The 27,301-nt window shown below is 53.5% G+C and overlaps 1 protein-coding gene across 8 annotated transcripts in view; it reads right to left on the minus strand.

Annotated features, from left to right (window-relative positions):
• Positions 1 to 13,454: 13,454 nt before the first annotated feature.
• BCAS3 (BCAS3 microtubule associated cell migration factor) overlaps positions 13,455 to 27,301 on the minus strand; it is a 299,564-nt gene continuing 285,717 nt past the window's right edge. For 4 of the 8 annotated variants that reach the window (XM_039720696.1, XM_039720699.1, XM_039720697.1 and 1 more), the window contains one exon: positions 13,455 to 14,320. In XM_039720696.1, the coding sequence (XP_039576630.1) occupies positions 14,172 to 14,320 (149 nt within the window). In that variant the 3' untranslated portion in view covers positions 13,455 to 14,171. The remainder of the gene's footprint in view (positions 14,321 to 27,301) is intronic. The other 4 variants (XR_005628832.1, XM_039720702.1, XM_039720703.1 and 1 more) reach the window with 3 other exon arrangements.

Raw genomic sequence — 27,301 nt, forward strand, 5'->3', positions numbered from 1 at the left:
TCCTGCTCTGATCCGCCCGCTAATGAGCCAAGCCCCCTTGATTGCTGATTTTACGCGTTTCAGACCAATTGTGGATCTGCATAGGCGGGGTTTTGACAGCTCCGGCCAAGCTCCGGGCGCGGGGGGGCGGGGGGCGCGGAGGGAGGGAGGAAGGGAAGAAGGCAAAAAAAAAAAAGGGAGAAGAAAAAAAAAAAAAAAGAAGAAGGTGTCGGAAGCATCGGCAGTAAGAAAACATGTCAACAGAATAAAATATTAACCAATGACAGAGAAAAGTGCTCGAAATCCCACCCCCGGCTCCTTTCCGCATACCGGGTCAGCCCCGGCTGCGCCGCCGGTGCGGGGCCAGCGCGGAGCCGCCTCGGCGGAGCGGGGAGCGGAGCCGCGGGGGCGGGGCCGGGTGAGTCGCTCCCAGCCGTCGCCCCCCACCCTGCCGGCGGCCGCCCCGAGCGGGAGCGGGGGGGTTCCGCCCGCAGCTCCGCGCCCGCGGAGGCGGCGCAGGTCCGCAGACCCCGCCGTCGAGGCCGGAGGGGCTGTTTGCCCGGGCGGGGGGAGGCCGATAAGGAGGAGGGGGGACACTCCGGGGCTGTTTGCTGAGGGATTAGGGCCGGTCCCGCCGCGCCGGGGCCCGGGGGGGCGGCGGGCGCGGTGGGTGTCCCCTCGGAGGGGCCGGTTTGGAGATCTGCGCTGATTAACTGAGGGCCGCGGTGGCTGAAGAGGGCCCTGGCGCCAGGCGGCTGAGCCCTCACAATAAAGACCCGTCTCTTGTCACTTCATATTTACCCCCAAATCTTCAAAAAGCGCCCTGCCATCCTTCCAAGGCTCCTGCCCCCGCCGCCTGCGCTGCGACCAGGCGGGACGGGGGGGGTGGTGGCCGGCCCGTTCCTCTGCCCCCCGGCCTGTCCCCCCGCCCCCGGGCCCTGCCGCTCCGCGGGCGCGCAGCGAGGCGCGGCCGCAGCACTCGGAGCCCTCGCGGTCCCGTGTCGCTGCTCCCCGCGCAGGGTGGGATGCGGGGACCCCCGGGTGTCCCCTTCCCATCCCGACTTCTCCTCTTATTCCTCCGCCCCGGTTCATCCTCCTGGTAGCGACCCCAGCCCCCGGGGCAGCCCCATCCCCATCCCGGGGGTCTCGGGGCCGATCTCCACCTGCCCCGCGTCCCGCGGCAGGTTCACCTCTGCCCGCACCGCGCCCGGGGTGGGGGGGTCCCGCTGACCATTGAACGGACTGAAATTTAAACCCAATTCGGACTTTGCTTCCTCGCCGCCGTGGAAAAGTGCTGACGACAGCTTTGGCAAAAGTGGGGCTTGCTTGTATTTTTTTTTTTTTTTTTCAATTTCCACGCACTCCCCCCCCCCAACAAGAAAAACGTGGAAAAATTGCCTCGGGGAGAATCTCCCCACTCCGGGATGGTTCTCCCGGACACCTCGCCCTCTGCTCCGCGGGAAGACGCGGGGCCCGGCCCTTCTGGGCCTGGAGCAGCCGTGTCCCCGCGGGGAAAGGTGGCCTGTCCTCCGGGCCGCCACCCGCCCGCGCCCCCGCCCCGCTGCAACTCCCGCAGAATAAAACCCATCCAGAGCAGCCTCGTCTCCGACCTTCCGTAGCGACGGCCGCCGGCGGGGCTGCGGGGATGGGGGGCTCACGGGGACCGGGTAACAACGGGGACAGGGACACCCGCCACCCCTCGCGGCCCTGGGCACGACCCAGGAGTCCGCGCCCGCGGACGGGCCGTGCCCGCGCGTCGCCCGTCGGTGACCGAGCACCGGGCAGGGAGAGAGGAGCACCGGGCCGGTTCCCGTCCCGAGGGCAGCCGAGGAGTGTCCCCGCGCAGTCCCCTGCGAGGGAAGGTGTCCCCTGCGAGGGAAGATGTTCCGAGCTGCCCTGGGGCTCTGCAGCGCTCGGGGCCGCTGTGCCCGGCTCCTGGGAGCCGTCCCGGTCGCCCCCGGGCCCGGTCCCCAATCCCCGGGTCGGGTGTATGAAGACCGGGCTTGTCCCGTGGATTTGTCCAGTGGATTCGTTCCGGGGATCCGTCCCGGTCCAGCCCGGGAAAACCGTCCCGTCGGGCCGCCCCCCACCCGCCCCGCATCGCGGCCCCGCTCGCTCTTCCCCTTTCATCTCTGCCCATCTCCACTCATCATCCCTTTTCTATTTTTAGCCGGTAGACTTAGGCCTTGGCGCCAGGCCGTTTAAGACCTGTCAAAGTCCTTCATATTTCCCTCATGTCACATGGACCTTTCGCTCTCTTCCCCGCGCCATGCGAGGGCCGTAATTTGGATCTGTGAGCTGGTGAGCAAATGCAATTTGCTCTTCTCCATCGCTGTGTTGTCTCCGTGACCCCAGCCAGCAGGACGGCTGGTGTCCTGTCCGGGGCACTTACACAAATTGCGGGTGATTGATGAAAAATAACAATTCTCACAAGCAGCCGGGCCTCCGCCTTCCCCTCCTCCCGGCTCCAGCGGGCTGCGGCGGCCCCGCGCCCCGGGGAGCGCTCCCCCCGACGGCTGCACCGGCCCAAAGGGGTTTTCTTGTGCCCAGGGCGGCCCGTCGGGCCCCCCATCCCCGGCAGTGATGCCACGGCAAGAGGAGACCCCCGAGCCCTTGGGGAGGGCGGCCCGGCTGCTCGCACCTTCCCAAACTGGGGGTGGAAACAGGCCGTGGCGTCGGGGGAAGCACGCTGCTCTCCCACAGGGCTGTCCTTCCCCGGGAGCAGCCGGACAGACAGACCGGGGGACGTCAGACACTCCCCGAGTGAAGCCGCAGGTGCGGGCTGGGGGAGCTCCCTCCGTCCCGAAGGGAACCGGGTCCCCCAAGCCCCGGGGCGCGTCCCCCGGTCCGGCCCGGCCCCGCAGCCCCAGCCGGGCCTGGGGCGGGCGGGGAGGGGGCGAGGGGCGGCCCTGCAGCCCCAGCAGCTCGGTCAGCCCCTCTCCTCCGCTCCACCTCGAGGGGAAAAGAGCCCCGCGTGTGACGGACCTGTCCTCGTTTGATCTCACCCACCCGCGCCCAGCACAGCCCTCCTCCGCTTTTCCTTCTGCGGGGCGCCGTGTCTCCCCTCGCACCCTTGGGCGGGGTGGGAATATCCTTATCCCTCGGAGATCCCGGGAAAACGGCTGCGCTGCCCCGCCGGGCCCCGCTGCCCGCTGGAGGGGACGGGGAAGGGCCGCCGGGCACCGGGGCCCGGTTGATGCCTTTTTATCCACAGCTGCCCAGGGATGCTCGATGTGACACCAGCCTCGGCACCGCCACCCCGCTTTTCCTCCCGCTGCCCGGCCCTTGGGAGCGCAGGGAACCCCGCGGAGCCCCGCAGCCCCCCCGAGATCCCCCTGCCCTCAGACTGTTTAGATTTCTCTCCAGCTTTAAAGAAAATATTTCCAGTAATCCAGATTTCTGGAAAATAACAACATGCGGGGAGACGCAGACACAAACGCCGCTGAAGTTTATCCAGAGTTTGAACAATTTATAAACACATTTCCCAGCCTGTTTGGCAGGGCGGGCAGCGAGTGACCCCGGCCCGGCCGGGAGGAGACACACGCATCCTCCATCCTCCCGTTACACCGCGCCACTCTGAGCTGTGAACCCGCACTTAGCTGAATTTTAAATTATTTTATTATTATTTTTTGAGTTTCGGAGCGCTCTCCCTGCGCGGGGGCGGAGTGACCCCTCCAGCCCCGCGCCCCCGGGGCTCTCCACGTCGGGACGCGGCGCCGAGCCCGCACCGAGCCCGCTGCCTTAAAAGGAGACGGGAGCCCCGGTCCGAGCCGTGCCAGAGCGAGGGGACCCGCCTGGAACCGGGGCTGGCACCGAGGATGGGGATGGGAACGGGCGCGGGGATGGGGATGGAGGGGCGCGGTGGGGGATCACGCAAATCCCTCTGTTTAAAAAACTTCCATTCGGGAAAGTGTGTCACATCCCGGCGCGGGCGCCTAATCCCGGGCTAATGGCATTATCGCCGCCTCATCGCCGTCATGGGATGGGGCCGGGGGCGAGCACCCCCCGCCCGCCGCCACCGAGAACCCCCGGGACACGGAGCCGCAGATCCGCCCCGCTCCTTGTCCGGAGCCCGGGCTCGGTGTCGCTGCCCCTCCCGGGTCGCCCGGTCCCCTCCGAGGCTCTACCGGCTCCTATCGATAATCAGAGTCCTGCTGTTCTCATGTCCCCTCCGAGCTTTATCGGCTCCTATCGATTATCGGGGTCCTGCTGTCCCCACGTCCCCTTCGGAGGCTCTATTGATAATCGGGCTCCTATCGATAATCAGGATCCCGCTGTCCCCTGGTCCCCTCGAAGGCTCTATCGGCTCCTATCGATAATCGGGCTGCTATTGATAATCGATCGAGGTCCCGCTGTCTGCCCGCGCTCCCGAGCGGAGCCGGTCTCCGAGGAGCTCTTAAATCCGACAGCTGCAGCAAACGGCGTTATCTGATGAAATGATGCTGTTGGGGGTCCTCTTTCCCTCCCTCTCTGGGATAACAGCCGGGATTTGGGGTCGTTCTGCCGCACAGCGCCCGAGCGGCCGGGACGAGGCTGCCCCGACTCCCGAGGCTGCCCCGACCCCCGCAGCCTGAGGCATCCCGAGGGCAGGGGAAAAGAGACAGAACCGGCGGTTCTGGGAGCAGAGAAAAAAAAAATCACTGAGGGCTCCATGCACGGTGCAACCTCTCCAGTCGCCCAAAAAAATCCCTTTTTGGGAGGGGACCCTGCCTGTACCTGGGCAACAAAATCCTCAAGGACAGGGGACGTCCCGTTTCTCTCCCTTCCTAGTTTTATTTTCAAGTTGTTCCTGGTGGGTTTCCCCTCCCGCTGGTACAAGGCAGCCCCCAGCCCCACGAGGGTCACTCAGCCCCCCTGGTCCCCAGTCCCCCTTGCATCCCCAGGATCCCTTTTCTCCCTGCTTGGGGCCAGGAGTTTGGCAGAGGTTACAGGATCAAAGGAAGGATGAGTGAGCCGGCCCTGTGTGGGCAGAGCTCTCCCATCTTGGCCTGTTTGCTCCAGACGGGCTCTGGGAACTTGTCTGGAATCACATCTAAAGCAGGATCTGACGCCGCTGGTCCCACGTCACGTGAGTTGTGGTTTTGGTCTAGGTTTGACTTTTAGAATTGCAGAAAATCACTGTCTCGTGTTTATTGGAGAGAGCATTTCACTGGCCAGAGAATAAAACCAGCCAGAATAAATCACGAGCCGGTCCTGGGCAGGAGTAGCACTTTTCATTGCATCTGTCCCTTTCCTGGGAGTTTCACCGTGGACAAATTTGATGTACACCAGCACTGCATGGAAGGGCCAACTCTCATAACCTTGATTTACATTTCCTCCAAAACCCAGCGCTCCGCCAAGCCGGCAGCAGAGAGGTGGAACATGCCCCTGCAGGCAGGACAGGCTCTTCCCATCCTTCAATCCTGAAATCAGCCTGAAAACTCAAACTGCTCTGGGGCAAGGCCTCACCTCAGCCCTGCATCCAGCCCCGTTCCCTGGCACCTCTGCATTTAATTTCATTTTCTCATTGCCCAGATTTTTCCTCACTTCTCTGTAGGCGCTGGGCTCTTGCACTGACCATCCTGGGGAATTTGGGGGTTTTGGCGCTGGCAGGCATGCTGAAACCCTCCAGCCCCTCTTTTCCAGCCTCCCAGCTCCTCGCCCACACCAGCTCGGCCGTGCTGGCAGATTGCTCTCCAGGGCGTGTTTTCCATGGATACCTCAACGGAGGCAGCACCAAATAACAAGTAAATAACAGCCCGACGCCGGGCTGCCGCCGCAGAGCAAGCAATTGCCCTTCCCGCAGGTCACCAATCTCTTGACACATGGTCTTTGAGACCTGGGCCACGGGAGGGAGGCTGAGAGGGAAGAAAAGATAGCGGGGACAATGGCGGGGCCGCCGGCTGGCTAATAACCCTGCTCCCAGCTTTGTCTGGGGACACTCAAAGTGGCGCTGCCACCAATTCATCTCAGACAAAACCTCCTGCCGAGGTGCCCGGGAGGGTCCCGACTCACCGGGCCGAGGGCAAAGCTGGAGCTGCTGCAGGTATCAACAGCCCCCGTTTTGTAGCCAGCAGCAATTCCCCCCTGTGTTTTCCCCCTCCACGCTGAAAACAAACCCTTCACTTGATCCGTTTGTCCTCTCCAGTTGCCATCTGTCTTCCATCCTTCAAATCTCACCTTAAAAGCAGTGCCTCTCGAGCAAATCCCCCCGGCAGCCCCGCGTGCCGCCTCGCCCGGCGCGGCCCGGCACTCCAGCGCTCCTTGAAGTGAAGGGGATTTGAGAGCGCGCAGGACACGCCGGGATTAAGGGCACAGATTGCGCTCCCCGGGCTGCAGCCCTGCCTGCCCGCGCCTCTGCTCCCTCCCCTCGGCCTCAGCAGGCGTGGGCATCCCCATCGCTCTGCCCGTCAGTGCTGCTGGGATGCAGGGAAGCACCTGAGCCCCGCCGGGCTCCTCCTGCCTCCTCTGCAGGTGCTGGGAGCAGGAGGGGTCACAGCCCGTGCCCTGCCGAGGAGGCACAGGGCTTCACACACGGGGCTGCTGTCTGTACAGATGTGCAGGTGCTGTCTCACCTCACGGCATCCCATCCCATCCCATAGATCCCGCCCCATGGATCCCATCCCATCCCATCCCATCCCATAGATCCCGCCCCATGGATCCCATCCCATCCCATCCCATCCCATTATCCCATTATCCCATTATCCCATCCCATCCCATTATCCCATAGATCCCATCCATCCCATCCCTTTATCCCATCCCATCCCTTTATCCCATCCCTTTATCCCATCCCTTTATCCCATCCCTTTATCCCATCCCATCCCATCCCATCCCATCCCATCCGATGGATCCCATCCGATGGATCCCATCCGATGGATCCCATCCCATGGATCCCATCCCATCCCATTATCCCATCCCATCCCATGGATCCCATCCCATCCCATTATCCCATCCCATCCGATGGATCCCATCCGATGGATCCCATCCCATGGATCCCATCCCATCCCATCCCATTATCCCATCCCATTATCCCGTTATCCTGTTATCCCATCCCGCAGTGCCTGCGGGGCAGCCCCGCCGAGCCGAGCCGTGAATCAGCCGCACATCAAAGCCGCGGCGGCGCGGCGCTCCCAGCCCCGGCGGTGAGAGCAGGGGACAGGGCCCGTGCAGATGTTCAGCAGCAGCTTTTCCCAATTACAGAGAGCAGCAGAACTTACCAGAAAACCCAGGGAAAGGAAGGGAGAGAGTCCTGGCCAGTGGAGGCCCGGAGCAAAGAGCCCACACATCCCTTGGAGCTCCAGACCAGCACATCTCCCATTTCAGCTCCAGCATCACATTTAATCACCCCACATTCCCCTGCAGCCCTTGCTGTGCTGGGGATCACCTGCTCCCATCAAAATCTTGCTCTTCTTTAGGAAAACCCCTCCTTGCTGGGCTTCAGGGCACTGAGGGGAGCTCAGACTTCTGATCCAAGCCTTTGGAAATGGTGAGATTCCTCCTGGAGAATCCAGCTGACCTTGTGAGCCACGTGTGAGCCACACGTGGTGGTTTTTGGCTGAGCCTGGCAAGGGCAGCCCCGATCCTGCCCAGCTCCCACGGGCACTGTGGATTACCGGGAGCAGGAGTTTCAGAGTCCGGGCAGTCACCCGGGCAGGACAGGGGCATCACTCCCACATGACAGCTGGACTTTCTCCTTTCGACAGCAAAAAGAGCAAAATTCAATGTACCTCGAGGGTGGCTGAAACAGAAACAGCAAAATTCAATGTACCTCGAGGGTGGCTGAAAAAAAAGATCAAAATTCAGTGTACCTCGAGGGTGGCTGCAGCAAAAAGATCAAAATTCAATATACCTCGAGGGTGGCTGCAGTGTGGGTACCCTGGCACAGGGCAGAGGCAGTGGGACGTGCCTGTCTCACCTCAGTGCCTGGCCTTTCCACTGGGGGTCATGGAATGGGTGCAGGGTGGGATGGGGAGCAGGTACAGGGCCAGCTCTTTCAGCTGCAGGTGCTCTCTCTGGTTTTCTGCTTGGATGAAGCTCTGAGCGTGGCTCACAGCCTCCAGCCCACTGCAGACCCTTGCCAAAGTCCTCTCCCCTCTGCCCAGGAAGGAAAGCACTTGCCTTGGTGGTTCCCATCTCATCCCAGGAGGGTCTCCTCCTCCCTGGGGGATGCAGAGATGCTGTGCTCCCTCCAGAACACATCAGGGTGTCCCTGCTCCCACAACCCCAATTTTAAGGGAAAATAAAATCGGTTCTCTCCCTGTCCTTCCTCCCATGGCCCCATGATCTGACTCTTCCCACCTCTCCAGAAAAGGGTCCAGAGGGAGAGGGGCTGGGTGGGAGTGGGAACAATGCTCAGTGCCACACGGGCAGTCGCATCACCTTTTATTAATGTCCTGTGGGCACCCTGGCACAGAGCAGAGGCAGTGGGACGTGCCTGGCCTTTCCACTGGGGGTCATGGAATGGGTGCAGGGTGGGATGGGGAGCAGGTACAGGGCCAGCTCTTTCAGCTGCAGGTGCTCTCTCTGGTTTTCTGCTTGGATGAAGCTCTGAGCGTGGCTCACAGCCTCCAGCCCACTGCAGACCCTTGCCAAAGTCCTCTCCCCTCTGCCCAGGAAGGAAAGCACTTGCCTTGGTGGTTCCCATCTCATCCCAGGAGGGTCTCCTCCTCCCTGGGGGATGCAGAGATGCTGTGCTCCTTCCAGAACACATCAGGGTGTCCCTGCTCCCACAACCCCAATTTTAAGGGAAAATAAAATCGGTTCTCTCCCTGTCCTTCCTCCCATGGCCCCATGATCTGACTCTTCCCACCTCTCCAGAAAAGGGTCCAGAGGGAGAGGGGCTGGGTGGGAGTGGGAACAATGCTCAGTGCCACACGGGCAGTCGCATCACCTTTTATTAATGTCCTGTAATAATATTGTAGATACTCACTGGGAAATAATTATATCCTATAAAAGGAGCAGCAGCCTGTGGTTTGAGGCAGGACTGGTTAGCAATACTTGTTTTTATTAAAGAGACGTTTCATGTCTCGTTTATAGATTAGATTTTAACCTGACAACCTTTTAACATTGTATTAAATTAGAAATTAACTTTGTACGGCTGCTCACCGTATAATTGACCCGCTGATAGGCTGAGTGCTGGGGAATATTTCGGATACCTTTCAGACAGCAAAGTTCCCAAGAAAATTCAGAGCCTCCTCCTTGATCTAGACCAGGGCTTTGCTATTAATTAGTATTTCTGATCATTTATTGGCAGGAATGCTTTCCATGGGGGGGAGCTCCCAGGGAGCAGCATCCCTGCACATCCCAGGGATGTGATGGAGGGAAGGAGAGGGAGGTGACAGGGAATGCTGCAAGCCCCAACATTGCTGTTGGTGTTGCAGCGTAATTTCCTGCAGCAGAAACTCCCAAGAAAGGCAAAAAATTCAGCCTGGGAACTCCCTGACAGCAGCAATGACATCGGAGCCCAGGGAGGGACGGTGGCAATGATGGGACAGTGATCGGAGCCCAGGGAGGGACGGTGGCAATGATGGGACAGTGTCAAGGCCCAGGCACAGCCAGGAGTGTCCCCAGGGCCGGGGGGACATGGGGCATGGCCAGCAGTGTCCCTGCACAGGGTGAAGGAGCCGGGTGCCCCCGTGGGGACAGGGGTGTCCCTGCCACTCCCCGGTGCAGCCCCGCCGGGTCCTGCCCTTCGCTCCCGACGGACAGAGGCATTTGTGGGACAGCTGGAACCTGGCCCCAGAGGGACAGGGGAGGTCTCACCCTGTCGGGCTGGAGGACTCTGGAGCCCAGATTTACACCGGTATTCGCTTAATTCCACGGGACAGCGGGACACCGAGCAGCCCCCGTGCTCCAGCGCGGGGACCAGGGATGCTCTGCCCGGCTGGGGGGACAGGGACAGGCGAGGGCACAGAGGGCACAGCGGGACCGCTCGTCCCTTCCCCTTTCTGCTCCCAGCAGCTCGGACAGGGGCTCCTGCCGTCCCCGGGACAGGCGCTGCCGCAGACAAATGCTTGTCCCGGTGCCTTTTCCATCTGTGAAACAGGCCAAGCAGTGGATCCAATTATTTTTTTTTTCCTAGCACACAAGCCACTAATCATTTATTGCATTAAAAAAAGCCCCCCCCCCTCGTCTCCACAACTTTTGTTCCCGTTTTATCCAATTAAAACTCAGGGGGGGGAAAAAATAAAAGTTTCGTTTTCTCCTTTTTGCAATCACAAAGACCCGATCTCAGCCCCATTGACTCGCTAATTGTAAGCACTCAAATGGTTGGGTTTAAAGTTACACTTAGCAGCTGTGAAACATTAGGGTGAAGTGATTACAACCTACTGGAGGATACCGAACATTTTTACAATATCTCAGGAGCATAAGGGAAAGACAACAGGAAATGGCGCAAACTTTCCTACCCTGCACAGCAACAAGGCAGAGCAGAGGAGTGAGAAAATAAATGCAGAGACGTGGCGCAGACGTGGTTTGGATGCTCAAGAAGTTCCTGAGGGAGCCCTGGTGAGAGCAGCACGGATTGAGCCCCTCGGGGGGACGGGGAGCAGCGTTCAGGGGTCTCACAGGGTGCAAAGTGTGTTTGCCAAACTCTGCTCTGGGTCCTCTGCTGAGGAAGGAGGATGGAGGTCTTGGCAGAATTTTGCCCTTGGCCAGTCCTTTGACTTGTCCCAGTAAATATTCTGGGTCTGGGAGAGGCTGCTCAGGGCAGGACAAACCAGTGTCCCCTCAGAGGGACAGGGACAGGGACAGGATGGGGTTTGCTTGGGCTGGGGCTCAGCATCCTCAGCAAAGCCACCAAATCCTGAGCTCCACGTGCTCTGGAAACCTGATGGGTACACCCAGGCCCTGGACTGCTCCTGAGATGTGATTTCATTTGAGCTCCAAGCTGTCACGATGGAAAACCACGGAGTTCCCACTCCTTTCCAAGCAGCCCAGCGTCCCCCTCCCACGATCTAAGCCCGCTCCACGCGTGTGTTTATTACAGAAACCAGGGTAGGATAGGAAAGCAATATTTCATGGTAATTCATGAAATCTGAACTCAACTTTTAATAGAAGAGCCCCACTTTATGCCCAGAGTGATATACAGTCTGCCCCTCTTTAAATGAGACGTTTTGCCTTTTGAACTCAGCAGGAGCCCTCTGCTTACAACTACTGGAAGCAGTTTAAAAACCTGCAAGCCCCCGTGTCTCTTGGGCTCTTTGGTTTATATCGTGGCACAGCATTCTTGCTGGGCTGCCAGCTGCTGTGCTTGAGGAGCTGGCGTGTCAGAAACTCACCTGGAGAATTTCCACCGTGGCAGGAGCTGCTCACCCAAAATCCTGCGAAGACCACGAGCCTCTGGTTGTTTCAAAGTGGGGTTTGGGTTGAGTTCCTAGACTGAAAACCTGGTTCTGTTAAAGTCAGGGGTGAACCTGCCTTAAGAGCAGCTTCTAGACTTATCAAGGAACAGAAATATTCTCTCCTGGTGCTTGAAAATGAGTTCTCATTTGGCTGCTGAGGTTGAGGAGGAGGAAGGGTGATGTGGCACGAGACCACCCAGCTGAAATTGGGGGGCTTTTAGGGCCATGGGTGGGAGCAGGAGTGTGGTGTGAGTGAAAAACACAATGCAGGGATGTATCAAATAGAGTTACTAATGAATCAGATGCTATAGAGCTATTATTGAATGAAATCCTATAAAATGATCATTAAATGAGACCCTGCAGACCTCAGAGTTAGTGATAATTCAGACCTCATGGAGCTATCAATGAATCAGATCCTATACAGTCATCACTGCACACACTCAGTTTTCTCTGGCTCACAGAAGAGCTGGAACTCAGTGGTTATTCTGCTGGGTCATCTGTGAAAGTATCAAATTAAAGTTAAATTAGCCACCTCATGGCAATGCTTATTTTTTTTCTTTTTTTTTAGGCTCTAGGCTTTCTTAACATTTTGGCTACAGGGCTATCAACAGCAGAGAACTTAGGACATTCTTTTCAATGAACCAGACTGAAAATATTTTGGTACAGCCCCAGTTTGTAGGGTTTTTTTGAATCTCTTCCCCCCCACTTTAAACAAAACATCCTGATTCAAAGGAGCTTCTTGCAGACTGGGAATTTCCACATGGCCATATTGCAGCACTTATAAAAAGTGATTTAATGCCTGCCAACAACAAATACATTTGCAATGACACCACTCTGTGTTATGTGCTATCCCACTTTGTGTGCTCAGCCAGAAGCAGCCAGGCTGTCCCAGGCAGGAGGGAGAGGAGCCTCCTTCCTTCCTCCACCAGAACTTTGTCCCTTTCCCTGCTCCTTGGAAAGCCTGAAAGGAAACAAGCATCACGGTGACAACACAATCCCTTCTGTATGTGTTAATCTGGATTTTGTTTGAACTTTTGGAGCTGACCTTGGCTTGAACTGTGTTAAAAACCCTGACTGGTGTGGACTGACTTGACCCTGCGGTCCCATTTGTCCACGGTGCCAGTCCTGCCCTCAGCCCTGGACTTCAAGCCTTTATTTTACAGACAAAAAGGAACATAACATTACAGCAGATATAGCCAGCGGGCCGGAGCTGCAAGTACTTACTTAGAGGCAAAACTCTCCTCTGATTTCATCCCAAGGAAGTTTTTTTTTTTTTTGCTTGAGAAGAGACTGACTGAAAACCAAGCAAGGAACTGAAATTATTGCTGTAGACTCTCGCTTTTTATTAGCGGTTTCCAAGCCTGAAGAAAACAAAACCTTCTGAGTGGCTGTGTTACAATCAAAAGTTAAAAAAAATAAAAATACTAACCCAAACCAAGCCCAGGACTGAACTGGGTGTTTGGGGATGGAGTAGGAAGAGGGTGGTTGGTTCTGCATCCCTTGGTGTGGCTGGCTGGAGCTGTAAGATTTGTGGGTTTAGATAGTTTCCTCTCCCTGCCATGACTCAAACGGCTTCTATTAAAAACAAGTAGTGGGAAGGAAATTTCATAAGCTGACAGCCCCATCTCACTCTGCTGCTAGACACAAGTTGGCTGAGATGTAGGAATTCGTGTGGTTATGATGTGTGAGCCCAGAACTGTTTTATCAGCGGGGTTGTGCAGTGCTAGCTCTGACTGTGCACGTTCAGAAGGGTGCAGAGGTTCAGGCTGCTCTGCAAAGCCTCTGGTCCATGATCCCACAACAGAACAATGGAAATGGGAGCCTCTGCCTCCTGCACCTGGGCCTTGTCCCTCTGGAATCAGTGGGATGAAGAAGCAGGGTCCCAGTCAAAGCAGGGAGCTGGGTGTTGGTGTTCAGAGGAGCCAAGTGGGTGCAAGGCACACCACCTAAATACCTTGTTTTAAAAATCCTGTCTGTGCACAGGAGGACAAGGAAATGGGGAGGCAAAACCATGCTAGACTGGCTGCATAACAGCCACTGATGGCTTTAATTAAAGCCCTCAAGTCAGTAAATACACACAGAGTCTGGTCCAGGGAGATACACAAAGCCCACAGTCAGCCCAGTAACACTCCATGAACATTGCCATTTAAGCAGTTTCTTGTTTAACTTAGATTTATTCAATGACACATGCATTTCTGGACAGATATCTGAGTTCCAATGAACAATTTTTATAACCAAATGTGAGAAATCCATGACTGCAATTAGTCAATTAAGTACGTTCCTAAAATACATGACTAGAAGAAAATAGGAGCAAGAGAGAGAATTCTTCCAAAGAACAAAAAGAAACATTTTCATTTATAATACTCCTGGCATCGATGAGTATCAGAGGGGAAGAAGGGCAGCAAGGAGAGGCGATGAGGAAGGAATAACATCATCAACCCTGTCCACAGAAAGTCCTCCAGTTTCCAGTCCCTCCAGTTCATCCATTAATGCTCGGCACTTTCACCAACGGCGAGAGCTCCTCTGAGTTACAGAGATTCATCTCAGCAAGAAAAAAGCAGAGAACAGCTGTGAAACCTTGTGCTTGACCCAAGATGGCTTAGGAGCAGTTCTCCTCACCCAACCTCTTCCTGAAGACAGCGAGAAAAGAAGCCGCAGAGCTATCAGGATTGAAGATGGAGCCTCTTTGAATTGCACAGGAACACAGAGTCAAGATTTCACGAGTATGCTTCAGGAAGGTTCAAGAGTCGTCAACATTCACCAGGGTAACCAGAACCACCCCAGAGCTGGCAGGTGGCAGACACAGCAGGATTGTTTGGGGGACAGGCAGCTCGTTACCCTGGCTGGATGTGTCCCTGCTGGGCTGCTGCTTTAGGGGAATCCCGTGGGGAACAGGCTGAGGGGCTGGTTCTCGTTGGTGGGGAGCGGGGAGCGGTAGCCGTCGAAGTTTCGGGGGATGCTGCCGCTGGTGGAGCCCGAGCTGTTACTGAGCGTCTCTATGCTTCCCTCTCGCTGAAGCTCTGCAAGGGAGAGAGAGCAGCTCCTGGTTAGTGCTTGGGATCGACCCCCAGAGCCGTCAGACAGATGTTTCACTGGCAAATCCCTTAGGCTGGTGCATTGCTCTGAGCTTTGCTCATGGCCCTTTCCCGGTTTGGGAATTGCTCCCGAGGAACGGCAGCTCCTGGTTCCACTTCTCTGCAGCTGGGCTCACAGCTCAGCTGAGCCAGAGGTGGAGGCATCACCTGCTGCCCTTCCCTGGGGCTGCTGACTCAGGACACGACAGGATTCCACAGTGGGGATCTCATGGTGGAACTGAGCAGGGTGTGAAGGGCTGCAGATGATGATGGCGAATCTTCCCTCCCAGCCATGCTGGGAAGGGGCACTGGCAGAGTGTGCACCAGCAGTGCACAACCACTGCCATTCCCCACCTTGGGGACACCAGGACTTCCCACAGCCCATTTTCCTGCCTAAATGGATGTAAATAACTCAGCTTTTTCAAGCCAAAGAGAAAATATCCCCTTTCCTCAGCCGTGCCCCAAAGCAAAAGAGAAAGCAGCCTGGCTGTGGCTCTCCCTCTCCTGCTCACACCCACCCAGCCATCTCCCCTCTGTGACCTCCAGGAGCCTTTGGTGCTCCTTAATCTCCTAACAGGAGGATTTTTGTGTGTGCAGGGCATGGTTTCCAGCCGTGGCCTCTCTGTGAGCCACTTGAACCCTGCAGTTGACTCGGTGGCCACGTGCAGCGTGCCCCTGGCAGCACTCAGCGGTGGCACGCAGCAGGGACAGGAGGCAGAGCCCAGGGATGGCACAGGAATCCTCCCCCAGAGTGGCAGTGGTGACAGGAGACAAGAAATACTCTGGGGAGTTGTGATGTGAGACCCTGAGCATGATTTGGTCTGGGCAGCCTGGGACAGGCTGGGGACAGTTTTGGGTAAATTCCTCTGCTGCCAAGGGGGAGAGAGGGCCTGGAGGGGCTGCAGGAGAGTCGGAGAAGGACTTTTTGTAAGGGCATAGAGTAGCAGGACAAGGAGGAATGGCTTTAAACTGGAAGAGAAGTTTAGATGGGATATTGGAAAAAATGGTGAGACACTGGAACAGAGCAGCTGTGGCTGCCCCATCCCTGGAAATCCTCAAGGCCAGGTTGGATCAGGCTGGAAGCAGCCTGGGATAGTGGGAGGGGTCCCTGTCCATGGCAGGGGGTGGAATGAGATGAGCTCTGAGGTCCTTTCCCACCCAAACCTTTCTGTGGCTCTATGTAAGACTTGTCTGGGGTGGAAAGGAGCTGCAGGAGCTGCAGGGGCAGTGCCTGCTCTGCTCTCTGCTAAATATTCCTGCACTTCCACTGCCTGATCTGGGCTATTTAACCTCCTGCAAACACTTTGCCTGCAGTGGGACTCTGTGATAAGGACAGATCTATACACAAAGTACAGGGAGCAGCAAAAGTCAGCTTTTCCCTAAACCAAAAATCCTCTCACCCCAGCATCCTCTGGCACTGCCCTGCTCCCCCTCAGCCCCTGCCCACACCTAGCAGTGAGGGCTGTGGGATTTAATCCCTCATCCTGGAGGTAACCTGTAAGGAGATAATCTGCCCAGGATACAAGGAAAACAAATCAGCAGGAAGCTGATCACCCTGAAAGCAGTGCTGGTGATGACCTCAGCTGCATCCAGCACCATTTCTTGCCAGTATTTGGTGAAGGAATGTCCATGTCTAAACCTCTTCATTTTCCTCACATCCTTACTCTCCCATGGGTCCAGGAAGGAAAAACAGTAATTTAAATCAGAAATGAGTGGCGTATCCCACACTAATACTGTGCTTATCCTGTCTGATTTGGGGCTTTCATCTCCCTCAGCACACAGCTGGCTTTGCTTAAAGGTCCCACGTCAGAGCTGGGGATGCTGGGCAGTGCTGCTGGGCTCCCCCAAACCCCAGCACAGCTCCTCCCGGGGGGATTCCACTCTCTTTCCCACCTAGAATGGATTTCCAGGCAAAGTGTTTCCAGCAAGGCAAGGGAAAGACAGAGAGAGGAGTTTTGTGGCTCCTGTTTCTGTCCCTGGGGCTGAGCTCCTGCCTGTCCCTCAGTGCCTGGCGGGACCCTGTGCCTTGCCTGGGTGGGATTTGGGCTTTTTTGGGGTCTGCAGGATCCCTGCAGCTGGCAGCTCCTGTCACCTCTGCGGGGCCTGCCAGGGGGTGGCACTGCAGAGACTGATGCCAGCCAGGGACCAGAAACCAGGGATGCAGAGCCGTGGGCACAGGGCCTGGATGGAGGGAGGGAAGGAGGGAGGGAATTCTGTCCTGGCTGTGTCCCACAGCTCCGAGCTGTCCTGAGCTCCCCCTGCAGCTGCCAGGCAGGAAAACCTGACAATTCCTGACAAAAGCCAGGGGGCAGGAGGGGCAGAGGCTCTGGAGGGGATTTTCCAGCCCAGTCTGGGTTAGGGGGTGCCAGCTGAACCCGGGGAGCTCCCACATGCAAGCTGCCATCCCTGGGCACACATCCCCCATGGAACACGAGTCCCAGAGCTCTCACACAGCCCAGCTCTCACTCTGGAACTAATTACCCAGCCAGGCAGACGAGCAGTGTGCTCTGACACCCGAGGAAGCCCTGGAAAAGTGCTTGGCTGCCACAGGGAGCTCTGCTGTGCTCAGGAAATTGGGCTCTTGCCCTCACCCCGGCCGGCTCTGCAGCACGGCTGGGTCACACCAGGGGGACAATTAGCCAGGACATGGTCACCAGGGACCACCTGCCCACACAGCTGACCCAGCACCACAGGCAGCATGTCTGCCTGCCTTTCCCCACATTGCTCTGCTCCATTAATAAAAAATAAATAAATTTAAAAAAAATCCAGTGTATATTATGATTCTTCCTCCCAGCCCTCAGAGCAGACTGGGGCAGGGCAGAGGAACAGCAGTGAGATTCCCATGGGAAGCAGAGACAAGACTGGGAATGGCTGCATGGCATGGGGACACCCTTCCTCTCACAGAGTGAAAACTGCAGGACAGCTTCTCATGGATCTGGGGACACCAAGCAAGTGCAGCAGGAGCTGCAGGGGGGTGTAGGAGTGTAGGAGAATGCCCCCTAATGACAGAGTGGCAAAGCCAGCCTTTGTCCCCCCAAAAAAGGAAAGAAGCCCAGAAGTTTCTCCCAACGATCAGGTGAAAAGCCACCTTATAGGACCCCAGAGACTTCACTAAAACCTTGGGGTCACTTAATTAGATAGAAGCCAAAAAGTCCCACCTGGGCCATAAGGTAGAAAAGAAGAGAACAAAAGGACCACGGGGCTTTTGTGAACGCGTTTTCTAGCAGGAGCAGACCTCTGTACCTGGCTCGGATTTTCTGTTTGTTATTTTGCCTTTTATTAAACCTTTTTGTTTCAAACACTGCAGCAGAAGCCGTCCTGCTCATTCTTCACCTCCAAAGGTAATAGCCAAGCTATCCTTGGGTGTATTAGGTTCCCTTTAGAAGGCTCATAAAACCCTGGTCCAACAAAACAGAACCTAATGGGGGGGGCTGTTGGGTGTCAGGAGAGACCTAAAGGTCCCTAAAGCCACCCTGGGATGGGACAGCCAAAGCACCTGAACCAAGCTAAACAGGCACATCACACAACCAGTCAGACTGACATCCTCTGCACTGGGAAAACACAAAACAGGAGCAAACCCCCATGGAGAGGTGGCAGGAGAGCCCAGGGCAGCAGGACCAGGGAGCAGCAGCACTGACTCCGCTCACTCAGGAATGGACTTGGCCCCAGCCAGTCTGAGGGTTATTGTATCTGCATTCCCCCATGCATACACTGTCGAGATGTATTAACTTCCTTCAATGTACCAGTAAAACAACCTCTTCTGATACACTTTAATGAACTTGTACAGTAGCCAACAAATTGTGCATCATATAAAACCCATTCGGCCTTATAGACTCTCTGGCTATTTTGTAATAACTGCAATTTGCTTCTGCTGAAGCAAGATAACCAGGGTTGAGAAGTCAGGCTTTGCAGAAACCTAAATATTTGATTTGGGGGGGAGTGGGTGGGAGAAGGAAGAAAGGGGCCTCTGGGAGCTATTTATGGGGTCAAAATAACATGAGACCTGCTCTTCTTGTAGCATTTCCACCATCAAGGAAATGAAATACTGTGAGAAGACCAGCACTTGCATTATTTTGGCCCCATAAATGGCTCCCCGAGGCTTTCAGAAGCCCGTGAAAAACAAACACAAATACAAATAAATGCTAATACTGGAAACGTAAATACTAAAACCTGCCCATGTCCCCGGAGGAAACGACTCACAAAGTCCTGCCTGCCCTCAAAAAAAAAAAAAAAAAGGGAAAAAAGTGAAGGAGCTGGAACATCTGCTGAAGCCATGAAGAGAAAGTCACTTCAGGGGAGCTGGGAACAGCCGTGCTGTGCTTTTGACAGTAACAGCAACGGGCACTGCTGGCATCACCCAGGGTCCCAGAGTAATGGGATTTCAGGGCACACACACACACACACACACTTTCCATCGTGGTGGAGGCAGCAGCAGCAGTGAAAATCCTCGTGGCAGCTGCTGTGGGATGGCAAGTGACCATCCTGGGTCCCTGGCCCAGCCCAGGGCAGCCACCCCCTCTCATGGCACAGCTCTGGGCCTGGGGGAACACTGGGGCAGCAGTGAGGCAGCAGAGGAGCTGGGAGCAGATGCTGGCACGGCTGCCCTGCAGTGTGCAGGGTGTTCCATGAGGAACTGGCAAGGAAACCTTGCAGGAATCATCCCTTTGTGCTGCCATTCCTGAGTGCCAGGCTGCAGCCAGCCTGCCCTGTCCCTCGCCCCTCTGCCCCAGCCATGCTGCTCTCCTGAGCTGGCTGCTGAGGAGGAAGAGGAGGAGGAAGAGGAGGAGGAGGAGCTGCTCTGGGGACAGCCTGGGCTCTGCAGTGCTGCTCGAGGTCCAGCTGCACCCTCTGTTCCAGAAAGCTCCAGGAACTGTCAAAGGACCCCATCAAATCCAAGGTACAAAGCCCTGCCAAGCCTAAATGTGAAACCATTTTATAGGGCACATTAATTCAATGCCTGAAGAAAATCTATATAGCCCTCTTTTGCCCGGAACACTCATAAATTATGCTGCCTTTCTTAGCTGTGCTCTCCTGTAGTGGTCCACTCGAAGCCCTGGTATCTCCTTTATGTCCACTCAAAAATCTCCTCTCCAGTGCATTATTATTCCTTCTAATGGTTTTTCCTTTCTCTCCGTTTGCCTTCCCCTCTTTAAGCACAGTTTCAAAATATCCCAAATCATTTGCTGGAAGAGCTGACCCTTTCCTCTTACCTAGGGAGGGATAACTGATACAATGACAGCAGCCTGATGTGTCAGGGCAGCGGGGAAGCGGCAGCAACTCTGAATACAAGAATTATTCTTCATCATCTCAAACTGTCACAACACATTACCCTCAAAGCCGCAGCTCGCTGAAGGAGTGACCCTGGACTGAATGGGAGAGTGCTCGGGGAAAGAACTAATTGTAGCCTCTTTTCACACGTCAGTCACTTCTCACAGCACCAAGCCTTTCAAGCTCAACTAATGTCAAGTTCCCTTTTCCTTTTGCTGGGCTGAGTATTTCTGATTTTTTAAGGATGGCATTTTTAAAGGAACAAGGTCTCTGGTGAGGGATGAGGCCAGGGAGGGGAGGGAAGGAAGCATTAGAGTGAGCACGCATCAGAAAGTCTATCAGACGCCCCAAGACTCGTTAGGAATTAGACAATTAACAAGTAGGAATGCAGGAAGTGGGGTAATGGCCAGCAGAGCTCGAATCTCCTCGATTTCATTTCTGTCATTCACAGCAATTATTCTGGAGAACTCTTCAGGCTCTGCCGTGCACCAAGGAGGCCACGAAGGCGGGAATGCGCTCGGCCTTCCCGAAATGAGGATGTGGGACGGGAATGTTCCAGGGCTGGGGACAGACACCAAACCCACCTCTCCCCATCCACGGGGGCTTCTGAATAAACAGCCAAAAGGCAAAAATCAAGCCTCTTTTTGAAGTTAAAGACAATTCCCTTTCCTTTTGGAGGCGATTCCCTGTGGAGAGAGCTCTGGGAATGCCAGGCTGGTCCATGATCTGGGGCAGGCACACACAAGGGCCCTCCACAGCTCCTTGTCTTTGACTGAAATCCTGACAGATTCTGTGGCAACGACTATTTTTTCACCCTTACATTTACACAATGACCATCATAGGGGACTTGCAGAACTGACTGGGGCTTCCCGAGTGTTATTTATTAACTGTAATGAATAATAATTATGGAGCTTCTGCCATCTGGATTCTCACTCAAAAGGGCCCTATTTAAAGGGAACGCTAAAAGGCAATTTGTATTAACACAATGGAAGTCTTGAGGATCTCTTAAACTGTTTGTAATTTACACAACGCTCCCCAGTGAATGGGTGAGTTAAACATTTTAATTTCCCTGATTGCTGCTGAAGGGATGTGCTCCCCCCAGGAGCTCCCACCGGCACTTGCACACGGAAAGGCTCCATCTTTCAGGATTCAGGCAACATCCCAAACTCTGCTGGGTGCTTTTGGCACTGCCGCTGCAGGAAACATTCACTCTGAGCATCAGGAGCTGCTGCTGGGACACTCAAGGTGGAGAAGAACTCAAGAGCCAATGCAAGGTGTGAAACTGCACCAGGATGAGGAAATATACTGGGAAATTACATCAATACATTGCTGCTATTGCACTTGGAGGTTTTTCTTGAGTATTTCCCTTTTTTTTTTTAATTATGAGATGCAATTATATTAACGAGGGAGCTCTAATTATAATCCATCTCAGCACCCTTGGCGGCTGCTCGGAGCGAGGGGCTCCAGCCCTGCTGGGGATCTGCTGGCAGGGAGGGCACTGCACCCCCAGGGGAACCTGTGCTTTTGGGGATTTAGATGGACAAAAATCATTAATATTCAATTGCAGCGAAACGAAAGCACCGAGTCTTCATTAAAAATCTTAATTTTCCAAGTTGGTTTTGATTTGAGATGGTTGAAATTTCTGGGTAAATGCGTGTTGCTCCTTTCTAGAGGGAGCACAGGCAAAAAGTCATTTCCCAGTCTTATATATTGCTATGATTACAGTTTCAGCTGATTACGATAATGTTCAAAAGTCAATTAAAGCTGCTGTCTGCCCCAAGCCTTGTTCACCTGCACTGACACTCAGCACAGTGGGACCGACGTCCTGCCATGCACCTGCTCCTCAGAAATGTTTCTTTTTCCTTTTTTATAAACTCAGCAGTTTCACAAAAGAGATTTTAAACTCTTTTCAAATGAGGAAATATAAAAAAACCCCAAAACTCATGGCATCTGAGCATTGAAAATCAATTCCTGTGTTAAAACTGCCTCATCCTGTCACAACCTGAAAGATGTTGAGACGCCACAAAAGCACCTCCATTAAATTTGCAAGTAAAGAAGACTGGGAAACACTGCCTGAGCAACTTCTGTGAAATCAGGATTCAGTGGCCTATGTAAAATATTAGTTCCTGTCAAAGTGCCTTACAATAACTCCAGTGCTGAATCCACACAGAGCTGGCTCGTGCCATGCACTTGGAGATGAAAGCTGGCACCCTGGAACAAAGGTGGCAGATCCAGCAAGGAGATGGGCAGCTACAGGGGGAAGGAGAGATCCAGGGGAATGAAGACAGAGCCTTGTGAACACCAGAGTCCCTCTGAGACCCCAAATCTCATTTCTAGTGCCTGATTTCACTGCAGGGATGCCAAACAATTTAACACTTGCACAACAGGGAGGACGCCTGAGCTTACAGAAATGTCCAGGTCTGCTTCAGGCACAGAGAGATCAGTGAGAAAAGGAAAAAACATCTTCCTGCAACTTCTAAACAGGTTGTTTATGCCTTTAAAAAGAGCACCCAGAAAGCTCCATGTGACCTGAGCCCATGGAGTAGGAGACCCAAGACTCTGGCATCTGGCCAGACTTGACTCTGAGCATTTTATGGAAGGTTAAAAGTGCACCAGATAAAGGACTGGTATTTAGAGGGAGAATATTCTTCAAGATAGGCACTTTCACAATGACTTCCAGTGCTTTTAAAAAATAATCTCAAGTTTCCTAGAGCTGTATATTTTTGTAAAGAGGTTTAGGATGTTTTCCTACATAAATGGCTCTTCAGAAGGATGAGTTGCCCATTTTAGCCAGCATGTGAAATCTCAAAAGCTATGACAGTCAAATAGAAAATCATTTCTGTAGCCCATCACATCCTGCAACAGCCTACAACTCCTTGTGCAAGATTTACAGATGAGGTTTTTGCAGGAATATGCAGCAGTGCTTGGGTTTAAAGGAATTCTTTTACCCCATCCTGAAAGTTTCACTCTGCTGCTACTCCAAATTCCTGTAAGATATCCTATGTGGAATACACGATTTCCTGTGCCAGCCAGCGTGTGTAGACAAGTTTTTTAATGCATTTAGGCAGAACTATCTTGCATCTTTGGTTACGCAAGCAGCACATCTGTGTATATCAGACCAAAAGCATTTGCAGAGAAAACACTGTATTAAAATTCCTGGGTTTGTCTCTCATTCCCAGGGTTATGGGAGTGCCTTGGATTGCTCAACACTGACCCCTCTGTCAGCCTCTGCTCCACGAAGGAAATTACAAATTCAAAGTGAAATGCATGTTTATGACACCTACCACGTCCTGCACCCACTGAACTCTGGGGATATTGCTCAGAAATGCTGGAGGCAACGCTCCTATTCCTGGAACATCTTCTGTCCAGAGCAGGTGTGGGTCTGAGCATCCCCCATCCTGCAGAGCTGGAGCCTCAGGACACAGACTGTGAAGACAGGGATGGCCAGGAGCCCTCAGGGAGTGCTGGGGGCCCCTCCTCCTCCTCCCTGGGCTCAGCCAAACAGTTCCAGCAAAAAGCTGGGTAAGGAAAAGCTGCCTGAAGGTCAAACCCACAAACCTGGTGATGACCTTGGGGTCTGAGCAGTGACTGTTGACACTGCATGAGAGTTTCACACCTGACCCTCCAAATTTCAGTTCCTTTCCCATCTAAGGCCTAATTTATCCTCTCTGTGATGCCACCTCAGAGTTTGGCCTCCTTAAAGCCTCTGAGGCAGGAAGGGAGCCCTGGGCTGCACTGAGAGCTCAGAGTGCCTCTGTGCATGTCCCACATGTGCTCTCTGTGCTCTGACACACACGCACTGCCGAGCTCATTTCAGAAGTCTAAGATTACAAAGCAAAGCCATTCTGGCACAACTTCTAGTGCTTCTGACACAAAGTGGCCTTTTGGGCCAGTGAGAGGCTCTGGGCTGCTCCCCTGGTGCAGATTGATGCTGAGGAGGAAGCTAGACCAGACTGGAATTTGGGTTGGATTCAAAGGAAAACTTAAAAAGTTTTTTTTTGGGGGGGAGCAGATGCTCAGCTGGTCCAAATCAGGAGAGTTTTGTTGAAGCTCACGAAATGATGTCACCACAGCCTCAGCCCTGCCTGCTCATCTAAACAGTTCAAGGCTCTTGAGTTGGGAGAGCTCAGGTGGAGATCAGGAGCAGCCCCCTCCTCCCACCCCCCTGGCAGTGTCACCGCGGAGCTCCAAACCATCCTAGCCCTGAATGCAATTTATTCCGTTTATTCACTCGGTTTTTTAAAAGATGATGTTGACATGGCTGCTTGAAGCAGACCAGCTTTGTAAACACAGCCCTAATTTTACAAAGCACTCAGAGCTTGCAGCCATTCCCTTAAAATCACAGCTCTGCCTTGGCTGAGTGTTAACCCAGCCTGGAAAAACACCAGCCCAGTCTCGTGGGCTCTCTCTCTTGCAGGGCTGCTTGAGGCTCTCAATCCACTCTCTCTTATTTATATAGCCCAAAATTCTGATGTTAGACGTAAATATGAAAGAGCCTTGATAAAAATGGCATTCAAAGCTTAATTTGCCCCTTTGTTAAAGGAGCTGTTGAACAGAGAAATTCACATTTGTGCTCCTGAAACCAGAAGGCAGCTGGAAATAGTAAATTCAACATTTTGATTTTTGAAAGTCATATTTTAAAAATTGTTCCAAGCATTGATTCTATTACACTCCATCTTTGTAGCTGCACTCTTACAAAGGTGTGGGTGAGCTGCAGCTGGTGGAGGAGCTGGTGGAAGGTAACTCTGTGTGAAATCTGAAAGACCTAATGGCAAACCAAGGCATTCCTCTGGTCACATCCCCCAGAAAAGGCAAATTAAATCATGATTCTGCCTTGCACTGAGGCACCTGGCAGTGAAGTTCACATACTGTGCTCTTCTGCAGACTTTTTGCTCACATTTTGGTGGGTGACCAGCCACATTTCCAAAAGACAAACCAAAGAGAAAACACAGTCCTGTCATGATTTAATAAATTTTTTTTTTCCAGAGGGTGTGGATAAAAGTAGCCCTGAGTGGAGTACAAAAAGCACCCCCAAATTTTACATTAGGGGTCTGTCCCTGCACAGTTCACCTCCCCCTGCTGCCTCCGTGGCTGCAGATGAGGGAAGAAGGCTGCAAGGTAAATTTGTCTCTTGATTTCTGCTTCCAGATGTCATTTCTGCCTGACAAGGTGGGAGCACCCAGCAGGAACAGCTGTGGCATGTGGGAATAGATGGGAGATGCCATCCATGGGAATGCTGTGCTCTGCCTGAGGAGAATTCCAGCACAGCAACATGCCCAAGCCTCCTCCACAGCACAGGGCAATCTTTTTAGGAAATGTCACCATTCCCATGCCACCCACCCCAGCCAGGGCTCTCCATCCTGGCTCCTGGATCCCCTGTTATGCCACTGAGCTGGAGCAGCCTTCCCACAAAAAACATCTTTGGAAAGGGTCAGAGAAGTGATACTGACCCTTTGTCTTTCACAACACCATCAAGTTTTGGTGTAAACACAGAGTTCATGTGTTGGGCAGTTCCTGAAAAAGTCACTGACCAAGGGAACAACAAATAAATATCCCAAATAAGTAAATAAACAAATAAAAGAAGATGGTGTTTTAGCTGTGGGGGTCTTTTTGGAAAATGGGATAAAATGGGTCACACAGAAAAAGGCAGCAGGCAGTTCATGTCCTGAGGTGGGCTCAGGGAGGTGACAGCATCAGGAGCTCCCAAATTCAGGATCTTTCCACAACAGCAGACAGTTGCTCCTAAAATTGCATGGAAAACTAATTCCCCCCTGCCCAGGATGCAGGAGAGATGGAAGGGAAGCTGCTCCTGCCTGTGCTGGGAGATGCCTTGGGGGGGAACACAGAGAGCACCAAGTGCTGCCCCCTCAGTGAAAGGACAGCACTGAAAAGCAGAATAGAAGCAACAGGAGTTGGGGAAAAAGCTATTTACCATTTTAGCAGTTTTTTACTCTTTTTATAAGCTACCTCACGCGTTCCCAAGCATAAAACCACGAGTGATGTCATTTCAGAGGGCACCAGCAGAAACACAGAAAAAAGCAGCTGCTTTATGATCTTTCTGTCTTTCTGTTTTGCCTCAGCATCTTTTTCACTCTCTGCGAATGCACAACTTTTACACAACCCCATTTTTACTGACAGAATCTCCCTTTTGGAGGCTCAGCTACCTGCCTGAACATCTGCAGGGGGCTGAACACATTCCCCTTTTTTATGGGGAAGCTTCAAACAGGGTTTCTTCATTTTCAAAACGCTTCCAACCAATTTGTCATTTTCCTTCCTCTTCAATTTTTTTTTTGGTCAGTGGATGGTGCACACAATATTGAGCAATAATAACCAGAGGAGGATGAAAACTGCAGCTTGAGAAGGGAGCTCAGGATATGATTCCTCCTCACCGGATGCCTGGAAGATGTCACTGAAATTCTCTCTCCCTTAGTGCAACCCGTGTGGAGCCAATATGAACTCCCAGCAAAGTGCTTAAAACCCCATTATTTATAATAACTGTTAAATGATGAGACATTGTTTACCCAGATTGCAAGATAAATTCTCACTTACAGAATGCTTGCCTGACCGTCCTGAACGTCATCTGGTTTTTATTTAAATGCAAAATGAAATTAGGCTCCCAATAACACAGCAGAAGAATTCAATAAGATGGGGCTTTTCACTTACAGCTTAATATTAACATTTTCCCATAAATGTTAATGAATAAAAGTCTACTGTTTTATATATTATCCATGGTGGGGAGACAGCAGGCTAGGAATGGAAGGAAAGCTAATCTTTTCATACCACAAATGAGGATATATACTTCAAGGAGGACTAAGTGTTCCCAGCATTGCCAGGGACCTGGCCACAACCCTCCTTCCTCCAGGGGCAGCCCCCAGAGCTGATCCCATGGGGATGCTCCAGGAGTCTCCACTGATCACTGAGATCCTCTCCCAGCCAAAATCCCTTTGGCTTTGTTTCTCATTTCCCCTGGCCCTCTCTTTCTGCCTGCCCACACCCCCCAAGGCACACTGGGAACATCAAACATCCAACACCACCCCTGCCCAGCAAGCCCTGATGCTCCCAGCCTGCAGCACGGAGAAGAAGGCAGATTATTGGGAAAATAAGGTGACTCTGTGTGATATTCTGTTAGAGAAAGGTGCAGGGTGATGGGAGGTGACAGGGAATGATCCAGCATCCAAAGGGAGAAGCACCAGGAGCAGGTCCTGTTGGAAGAGGGGATGAGAGGACCACAAGGTTGCCTCACACTGCAACGTTTGCATTGCCTTGGCTCTTGATTTCCCATTTACTGTGAGGGTTTGCTGTGTGAATGTGTATTTTGCTGTTTGGTGACTCATACTTCATCTTACCTCTCTAATAAGTGTTCATTTAACAGTTTGACTGCTTAACAATTTATTGCACAAATGGGTCTCCATCCTACAGCCTCCTCTCCCATCTCCCCTGGAGAGGGCAATGCATAGTTTATGAGAGCTCTGTGATGGCCTGTGCTGCACATCCCAAAAATCAGCAAGTACTCAACGGCTCTCTGGGGCTGCTGGGCTTGGGAGGAGGGACAGGAACTGTCTTGTCTTTATTCTGCCACCACCTCAGCAGCTGCAAGAGGTTTTGGCTCACAAAACAGCTGTAAAAATACCAGTCCTGGTTCAAATGCTGGGACCCGAG

This window comes from Passer montanus, unplaced genomic scaffold, assembly GCF_014805655.1.
Source record: "Passer montanus isolate IOZ18808 unplaced genomic scaffold, ASM1480565v1 scaffold44, whole genome shotgun sequence".
Classification (NCBI taxonomy): domain Eukaryota; kingdom Metazoa; phylum Chordata; class Aves; order Passeriformes; family Passeridae; genus Passer; species Passer montanus.